The 10,497-nt window shown below is 47.0% G+C and overlaps 1 protein-coding gene across 1 annotated transcript in view; it reads right to left on the reverse strand.

Moving 5' to 3' along the window:
• Positions 1-9,410: 9,410 nt before the first annotated feature.
• The window catches only part of LOC138765814 (uncharacterized), a 1,407-nt gene continuing 320 nt past the window's right edge, over positions 9,411-10,497 (reverse strand). Inside the window, exon 1 of the mRNA XM_069942897.1 lies at positions 9,411-10,497. This exon is cut by the window's right edge and continues 320 nt beyond it. Coding sequence (XP_069798998.1) covers positions 9,411-10,497 — 1,087 coding nt within the window.

Raw genomic sequence — 10,497 nt, forward strand, 5'->3', positions numbered from 1 at the left:
TTTTTAGGGAGATGCAAGGACGGAGAGTCCCAGACAGGGACAGCAAATCAGAAGGCGAAATCCTGCAAGCTCAGCCTCCTTTCACTGGGATCAGGAAAAGGGGGAGAGAGAGGGTGGGGAGGGGAGTGGAGGAGGCATGAAAGTTTGTGAAGAAGAAAAAAAAAGTTTGGAGTGGAGGAAAAAAAAAGTTCTGTGGGACTGGGAGATGTTAATAGAACAAGCTGCAACCAGTGCGCAGGGTTAACTCAGGCACATTCCAAAAGCCTCCATTCTTCTCAGGCCGACCAACAATGTGACACTGCTGAAGAGAGTCCTGGCCCTACAGCGTCCACCCAAAGGCCTGGAGATGGGCTGAAACAGCTGTCACCACAGGGAACCCGCCACTGACAGCTCCTCTGCTCAGGAGCCTCTGAAGTAGCTGGATCACAAAACCATGTGCAGGAAGGAATCTCTGCCTACCCTGTAATCCTAGGATACAGACGAGATCCCGGCGGCACATGACACCAATAGTGAGGCTCCTGCGATGGACGTCACTAGTGGTATCAGTACTAAGATGGCGGTAAGACGTCTCTAGCCGCCACTGGCCTGTCTTTCTAGGCTCTCCAGGTCATTACAAGCATCGGGTTGTACAGTTTCTACTCATCCTAATCCTAGTGATGATGGACATTGTGAGCCAAGGATGAGCCCAGCCAATACTATCATCATTGGGCATGCTAATACCATCACACAGCATGAACGGTATATGTGAGGTATGACCGTGTGGGAGCTCACACCCTTCCTGCCATATTGTATCTGATGGATAATACAGACAGATTCTCCGGTCTATTGGTGGTAGACTAGAAGCCCTTACATGAGGTCGCATTGCAGCAGTCGCCTCTGATCCTTCCAGCATCAATCTGGTTACTGCAGATGGCAATACAAATAAATGTGTAGTCCTAACCCCGGGTGCCAAAGGAGCAGCTAAGCAATGGAGCGAGAACATGGAGGAGAAGACGTCATCCATAAACCGCAATAATACATGTCCGAGCACCAAATCCTGTGCAAGCCTGGTTGTATCATGAACTATAACATTTGGGGGAATCACCTACAATGGGGAAGAGCACCAATAGCAAGACTGTAGCTTCTGCTCTATGAACCTCATGCTAGTAAGGCTGGGGTCACACAACGTTTTATGCAAAAAGCAGATGAAAAAACGTCTGTGTTTGTGTGCATCTGCTTTGATCTGTTTTTGCACTGATCTCCATTATAAAAAACGGATCACAAAACAAATCAAAGTGCATCTCTTTCTGTGTGCGCTAAAAAGGATCCCTTTTGATCCTTTTATATAATGGTAGTCCATAGAAAAACAGATGAAAACAAATGCATCCAATTTTTCATCTGTTATTTGCATAAAACAGATAACCAGAGTGTGAACCCAGCCGTAAATATATACAACTGCTGTCAGACGGATATCACGGACGCCATGCTGGGTGACAACCCCAGGCAGTCAGTATATATCTCTATCTACATATGATATCTGGCCGTTGCCCAGCTTCTTGGCCTTCTACATGTTACATTTAGATGGAATAAAACTTCATGAAGGGGACAGGAAATAAAGCGGCCGGACGTTCCCGTCTAATAAGGAATGTGTTTGAGCGGGATTCTTGAATGAATTTCCCCATTGAGGAAACTCCTGTACGTACGGTCGTGGCTCTGGCTGTATACACTGAGGAGTAACACACCAGGCTGTATACACTGAGGAGTAACACGTCCAGGCTGTATACACTGAAGGGTAACACGTCCAGGCTGTATACACTGAGGAGTAACACACCAGGCTGTATACGCTGAAGGGTAACTCGTCCAGGCTGTATACACTGAGGAGTAACACACCAGGCTGTATACACTGAAGAGTAACACGTCCAGGCTGTATACGCTGAAGGGTAACTCGTCCAGGCTGTATACCCTGAGGAGTAACACACCAGGCTGTATACGCTGAAGGGTAACGCGTCCAGGCTGTATACACTGAGGAGTAACACACCAGGCTGTATACGCTGAGGAGTAACACACCAGGCTGTATACACTGAGGAGTAACACACCAGGCTGTATACACTGAAGAGTAACACACCAGGCTGTATACACTGAGGAGTAACACACCAGGCTGTATACACTGAAGAGTAACACGTCCAGGCTGTATACACTGAGGAGTAACACACCAGGCTGTATACGCTGAGGAGTAACACACCAGGCTGTATACCCTGAAGGGTAACACGTCCAGGCTGTATACACTGAGGAGTAACACACCAGGCTGTATACCCTGAAGGGTAACACGTCCAGGCTGTATACCCTGAGGAGTAACACACCAGGCTGTATACCCTGAAGGGTAACACGTCCAGGCTGTATACCCTGAAGGGTAACACGTCCAGGCTGTATACACTGAGGAGTAACACACCAGGCTGTATACACTGAGGAGTAACACACCAGGCTGTATACACTGAGGAGTAACACACCAGGCTGTATACACTGAAGAGTAACACACCAGGCTGTATACACTGAGGAGTAACACACCAGGCTGTATACACTGAAGAGTAACACGTCCAGGCTGTATACACTGAGGAGTAACACACCAGGCTGTATACACTGAAGAGTAACACGTCCAGGCTGTATACACTGAGGAGTAACACACCAGGCTGTATACACTGAAGAGTAACACGTCCAGGCTGTATACACTGAAGGGTAACACGTCCAGGCTGTATACACTGAAGGGTAACACGTCCAGGCTGTATACTCTGAAGGGTAAAACGTCCAGGCTGTATACACTGAGGAGTAACACACCAGGCTGTATACTCTGAAGGGTAAAACGTCCAGGCTGTATACACTGAGGAGTAACACACCAGGCAGTATACACTGAAGGGTAACACGTCCAGGCTGTATACAATCAGGAGTAACACGTCCAGGCTGTATACACTGAAGGGAAACAGGTCCAGGCTGTATACACTGAAGAGTAACACGTCCAGGCTGTATACAATGAAGGGTAACACGTACATAAAATCTATAGAAGTCTACCAGAAATCAACATGGAGAGACTACAGGCCTGTATGATGGGTCTGCAGAGATCTCCTGTACATGGAGAGACTACAGGCCTGTATGATGGGTCTGCAGAGATCTCCTCCTGTACATGGAGAGACTACAGGCCTGTATGATGGGTCTGCAGAGATCTCCTGTACATGGAAAGACTACAGGCCTGTATGATGGGTCTGCAGAGTCCTCCTGTACATGGAGAGACTACAGGCCTGTATGATGGGTCTGCAGAGATCTCCTCCTGCCTGTATGATGGGTCTGCAGAGATCTCCTCCTGCCTGTATGATGGGTCTGCAGAGATCTCCTCCTGCCTGTATGATGGGTCTGCAGAGATCTCCTCCTGTACATGGAGAGACTACAGGCCTGTATGATGGGTCTGCAGAGATCTCCTCCTGTACATGGAGAGACTACAGGCCTGTATGATGGGTCTGCAGAGATCTCCTCCTGTACATGGAGAGACTACAGGCCTGTATGATGGGTCTGCAGAGTTCTCCTCCTGTACATGGAGAGACTACAGGCCTGTATGATGGGTCTGCAGAGATCTCCTCCTGCCTGTATGATGGGTCTGCAGAGTTCTCCTGTACATGGAGAGACTACAGGCCTGTATGATGGGTCTGCAGAGTCCTCCTGTACATGGAGAGACTACAGGCCTGTATGATGGGTCTGCAGAGTTCTCCTCCTGTACATTGAGAGACTACAGGCCTGTATGATGGGTCTGCAGAGTTCTCCTGTACATGGAGAGACTACAGGCCTGTATGATGGGTCTGCAGAGTCCTCCTGTACATGGAGAGACTACAGGCCTGTATGATGGGTCTGCAGAGACCTCCTCCTGTACATGGAGAAACTACAGGCCTGTATGACCCTGTGTGGCACTTACAGTATTCCATCAAGCTCCATAATACAATATGACATCACAGGCGTCTTTCGCCATCATTTACTATTTTGTATTTCAGAAGTTGATCATTTATATCAGAAGTTAAATGCCCGATGTGTCTTCCAGAAAACGGTCTGAGCTAGTGGAGCTGGTCCAGCCCTGCTTTCCTTATGGGGGCCCTGCACCTTCCCAGGTCTTCAGTGATCCGAACGTCCTGTCCGTTACCCAGTGCTCGGCCTTCCGGTTGCTCCCTGCACTATTACGGCTGTGTATGTTCGCTGCCCAGGGTTACAGTTGTTGCTTGTAGACACATCTGTATCTAATGCTGAGAATACAGCACATCGGTGTAGTATGCCAGGGCAAAGGGAACAAATAACTCAGCAAGAGGATATTAATCCAAGACTCAGCAGGGATAGTCACACAATGAAGATCAGCTCTGAATATACAGCATACAAAAAAAATATCCATAAATGCAACTGAAATGGCTGAACCGCACCCCGGTGTTCCTAGCAATTCCCTATATCCTATGTGTGTGGATGGTGTTAGCGCTGGCTATGCAGGACTGGCACGTGTGGATGCATTCACTTTCAGTATGGCAGCTCTGCTATACTGGGCCATGCTGCGGTTCTGCCTTGTATAAATACAGGGCTATCTGCTTTCTGATGTGGATACACAATGGGGAATTTCCAGATGAGGCCGAACTGCTGCTAAAGTATAAAAAAACAAACCAAACCGTGTCCCTTGGTGGGACACATATTTCCATAGAAATGTGTGTGCAAGATGTGGTAGGCACTGGAAGGGGCGAAGGAGACCTTCGGGTAACCTACGAGGGACCTTGGACCGGGCACAGACATCACACACTTCTACAAATGATTTCACATCCTTGGACCAAGATGGTCACCAGTAATGATGTGAAAGTAAATATTCAGTGCCAGAAATGCCTGGATGACCTGACAATACTGAACAATGGTTCTCCTTCAAGACCATTAGACGCAAATTAGGGGGAACAAAGAGTTTGGAGTCTGGGTATTTCTGGGGGCTAGAGACTGGGAATCAATGACTTGGGCAGCGAGATCAGGCTGCAGGATGGCAACAACCACTCCGGGTGAGAAATTGCTTCAGGTTCCTCGCTTAGGGCACCACTGGCATCAAAACTACAAGATAAAGCATCAGCTGTGATATTTTTTAACCCAGCCTATAGGTAATTTTAAGATCTAACTGTGTGAAAAATAAGGCCCACCTTGCCTGACGAGAAGTAAGGGGTTCAGCCATATCTAGGTACATGAGATTTTTATGATCAGTTAAAACCTTAATTTTGTGCTTTTCCCCTTCAAGAAAATGTCTCCATTCAATGAAGGCCCGTTTATTGGCCAAAAGCTCCCAATTACCAATGTCGTAGTAAACAGTCAGATATAGAGAAAAATTCTGTATGCACTCACCACTTATGGCAGATAAAAAGTCCTTTATTTGCACATTGGACTCACAGCATATTGCAAGCGGGTGGAGGACGCCAAACCCTGAGGAAGCGCCGGGAAGTGGGCGTGAAACAGCTGTCATCAGTGGAAGGTTTGGCGTCCTCCACCCGCTTGCAATATGCTGTGAGTCCAATGTGCAAATAAAGGACTTTTTATCTGCCATAAGTGGTGAGTGCATACAGAATTTTTCTCTATATCTGACTGTTTACAAGTACTGCTTCTAGCCTCATCTGTATATCTGCACCCCCGAAGGCTTGTTATTTCTACTAGAGCATGGCATATACCACTGGCTAACCAACACTACGGACACGGGATAGTGCCGACCCCTATATCTCTACTCTACTACCAATGTCGTAGTAACACTCAGGTTTGGAGAATTTCCTGGAGAAGTAGGCCATCAGGTCTAAGGTTAGTTAATATGTTTGAACCTTGCGAGAGGACAGCTACCACCCCTACCTTCGAGGCGTTAATCTCAACAATAATGGGTTGCTCAAAGTCAGGTTGAGCTAATACCGGGGCCTCAGAAAAACACCTCTTAAGCCTGTCAAATGCCAGAACAGCTTCAGGAGTCCAGTTGACCAGATCTGCTCCATTTCTTGTCAGGTCTGACAAGAGCTTAGCAATAATGGAGAACCCACTAATAAATTATCTATAATAATTAGAAAATCCCAGGAATCTTTGTAAGACTTTAAGGTTATTGGGGCGCTTCCATTTCTCGATAGCTGCCACTTTCAGAGGATCCATCCCAAATGAGCTAGAAGTGATATTCTACCCTAAAAATGAAACCTCCTGAATGCTGAACTGGCACTTTGACAGCTTAGCGTAGAGGTGATTTTGTCTGAGCAATTCCATGACCTTGCAGACATGACATATATGTGAAGACCAATCTAAAGAAAATATTAAAATATCATCAAGGTCCAAATGGCATGACAAGTTATTTGACGTGCCCCTCTGGGGTACTGAAGGCAGTTTTCCACTAGTCCCCCTCCTTTATTCTTATCAGACTATAGGCTCCCCGTAAGTCGATCTTGGAAAACCATTGAGCCCCCACAATCTGATTAAACAAATCTGGAATAAGAGGGAGAGGATGTTGATTCTTGAAAGTTATTTTATTTAATTCCCGATAGTCAATACAAGGACGCAACCCGCCATCTTTTTCCCCGACCAAAAAAGAATCCTACGCACAGAGGAGAACAGGAGGGACGGATATGACCCTTGTGAAAACTATGCTTGAAATACTCTGGCATAGCCCCCCTCTCAGGTCTAGAGTTGAATATTCTCCCTTTGGGGTACGTAGAATATGGAATCAAATCTAAATCTATGGTACAATCATAGGGACAATGTGGTGGTAACTCATTCACCGTACCTTCCTCGAAAACATCAGCAAAATCAGTTAAAAAAGAAATGCAATGTGAAGCACATCCTGGCCCCCACTGAATGAGCGCCCTGTTGGACCAATCAAACACTGGATTATGTTGATCCAACCAGGGCAAAAAATAATAGGCCTAAAATAATATCTGAAGACAAATTTTCCATAATCAAGAAATCAAGCATTTCAAAATGAATTAACCCTGCCTTTACATGAAGATGAGGAATAATGTACCATACTATACCCCGAGCCAATGGGGTTAAGTCTGCTCCAATAATGTTCAACGGACATTTGAACGGAAGTGGACACGCCCCCAATCTGGACTAAAATGCATATAGTAAAGTTAGCTGAAGCTCCAGAATCAATATGAGCATACCCAGAGATGCAAATATCTCCCAACATTAAGGAAATAGGTAACATCAATTTATTTTTCTTGTCAACAGTTAGTCATTCAGGCGCTGGAGTTTTCCAGCGGTGGTCCAGGTCTGGAGGTGCACTCCCGAACTTGATGTCCAGCCTTGCCACAGTACAGACACAGCCGATGCTATAAGCAAAATGCCCGTCTGGCCTTTGCGTCTGTACTTCCAATTTGCATAGCCTCGTCAAGCAAAGGTCAAGGATAGTTAGGAACAGTACTAAACCACTTAGCTGAGTCAAAGCAATGCTGCTGACCACACAAACTGTTAATGAGATGGTGGAGTTCGGTCCAGATCCCCATTGGACCGGCGCTTAGATACCAAACACCCTAACTGGCAGAGGCACCTGCCCCTATCCTATCCTTGCCAGATGCAGAGAAGCAAGGCAGGTGTGTCTGAACAGATAAAAACAGAGCCCTGTTCACACTAGCTTTAGAGCCTTCTGCGCTGCACATGCCCAACAGAGGAGCACAAAGGCACATTACTTGTATAATCTGTCAGAAATAACTAATACAGGAGGTGTTGGGCAAGCGGGCAAGGAGCTACCTTACATATACATTTACTATACAATGTTATACGGCTCTGGTCTGTACAAGGATTGCAGATTTTGACGACAGAGTCTCGTAGGTCCCACTGACGTCATTGTCAAAGGAAGACCCCATGTGGAGGATCCATAAACCTTTGTAGCATCGGCTGCCATGGATATGTCCCACCCCGGCAAAGCTCTATGTACATGATATTAGCTTCAGGACAGGTACCCTTAAACCAGTTCTCCCCAACTGTAGTCCTCAATGACTAGCAACAGGTCATGTATGGAGGATTTCCTTAGTATTTCACGGGTGATATAACTAAAGTCAGTAAATATAGTCACAGGTGTATGAGTTTTCCTTTAACCATGCTGGTGCTCCCGGATGACTGGGGTTGAGGAGCAATGCCTTAGGGGATAAGCAAACTATCCAAGTAGCCACTACTATATACTAATACTATAGGGCCGACCAAAGCATGGTAAAGGTTATTATGCATCCGATAAAGGAATGGCGTATCGCTAGAACACATTATCACTTTAAGACCCAACCAATGACACTCATATCCCCCACAGAAAGCTGTGAGATACAGCTGGCGCCATTCCCTTTCACAAGCAATGGGGGTCAGACCTATAGAATACATGAATGGTATAGTCTAATGGTGCGTTTACACGGAACGATCATCGTTCGAATTCTTGCGATAGCGATCGCATTTGAGCGATAATCAGCTCGCGTAAACACAGCAAACAATCAAGCAACGGGGGAGAAATCGTTTATTTTGATCTTTCAATATGTTCTCAAATCGTCGTAGGTCGTTCGCTAAAAATTCGCAGATCATTTTGTGTAAGCAGTCATTCACCGATTCACCCTAGGTGTGAAATCTTAAAACAATTTTTCCAAATGATATATCGTTGCGTCTAAACGCTGATAGTTGTTACTTCGAAATTGTTAATTGTTCGATTAACGCGAATTATAGCTCAGTATAAAAGGACCATTACATCATGTCATCACTTTAAAACCCTTTAAATCCAACCTGGCACAGTGCAATAAAGTCATATTATGCAGTCTGCTATAGGAGCGATGGTGACCTCATAGCGCCAGCTCTGCTCGGCATTAGGACCCTGTTCAGACCGTCCTGGATGAGTCACCTTCGCTTCCTGTGCATTTGTTTCCAATTAAGCAGATTGTCAGGCATAAAATCCTGAATAGAGAAGTGACTGCGCTCCTGGACGTTCTTCAACTGGACACAAATGGGAAATCCATACAAGCTGGTGTCTCAGCAGATTTCTCATCTCTCTAGAAAGTTCATGAATATTCTCAGAAGCATCACCATTGTGAGTTCTGCACGCACAGCAACACCTACACTCAGCTACCAGTCCCTGTCTGTTCTATGGCCCTATAGGTTATCATTGGAGCGAAGTAGGATACTGGGTGCCAGAGGCGGATTAACTTTACCATAGGCCCAGGGCTGTTCACCAAGCCTGCCCCCCCCCACCCCACTGTAACTATGGCAGCACTAGCATGGTGCTCATAGTACAGGATAGATAATGTCATTATGCCCTGATTTGTGCAAAATTGAGGTAAAAAAGCAGCCATTATTTGCAAATCATGGCAGAACTGCAGCCAGGAGACAGTACATCACTGAAAGTAGTAGTACTGAAAGTCTGTTTGGGTGGCAATGGGCCCCCCAGGAGCTCAGGGCCCTGGGCTACCGTCCGAAACAGACCTATTATAATCCGCTTCTGCTGGCCTGTGAGGGTTGTTGCTGTGGATGATATTGGGCACTGCGGGACTGTGAGGGTTGTTGCTGTGGATGATATTGGGCACTGCGGGACTGTGAGGGTTGTTGCTGTGGATGATATTGGGCACTGCGGGACTGTGTGGGTTGTTGCTGTGGATGATATTGGGCACTGCGGGACTGTGTGGGTTGTTGCTGTGGATGATATTGGGCACTGCGGGACTGTGAGGGTTGTTGCTGTGGATGATATTGGGCACTGCGGGACTGTGAGGGTTGTTGCTGTGGATGATATTGGGCACTGCGGGACTGTGTGGGTTGTTGCTGTGGATGATATTGGGCACTGCTGACCTGTGAGGGTTGTTGCTGTGGATGATATTGGGCACTGCTGACCTGTGAGGGTTGTTGCTGTGGATGATATTGGGCACTGCGGGACTGTGAGGGTTGTTGCTGTGGATGATATTGGGCACTGCGGGACTGTGTGGGTTGTTGCTGTGGATGATATTGGGCACTGCGGGACTGTGAGGGTTGTTGCTGTGGATGATATTGGGCACTGCGGGACTGTGAGGGTTGTTGCTGTGGATGATATTGGGCACTGCGGGACTGTGAGGGTTGTTGCTGTGGATGATATTAGGCACTGCGAGACTGTGAGGGTTGTTGCTGTGGATGATATTGGGCACTGCTGACCTGTGAGGGTTGTTGCTGTGGATGATATTGGGCACTGCGGGACTGTGAGGGTTGTTGCTGTGGATGATATTAGGCACTGCGAGACTGTGAGGGTTGTTGCTGTGGATGATATTGGGCACTGCTGACCTGTGAGGGTTGTTGCTGTGGATGATATTGGGCACTGCGGGACTGTGAGGGTTGTTGCTGTGGATGATATTGGGCACTGCGGGACTGTGAGGGTTGTTGCTGTGGATGATATTGGGCACTGCGAGACTGTGAGGGTTGTTGCTGTGGATGATATTAGGCACTGCGAGACTGTGAGGGTTGTTGCTGTGGATGATATTGGGCACTGCGGGACTGTGAGGGTTGTTGCTGTGGATG

Source organism: Dendropsophus ebraccatus, chromosome 10, assembly GCF_027789765.1.
Source record: "Dendropsophus ebraccatus isolate aDenEbr1 chromosome 10, aDenEbr1.pat, whole genome shotgun sequence".
NCBI classification, from domain to species: domain Eukaryota; kingdom Metazoa; phylum Chordata; class Amphibia; order Anura; family Hylidae; genus Dendropsophus; species Dendropsophus ebraccatus.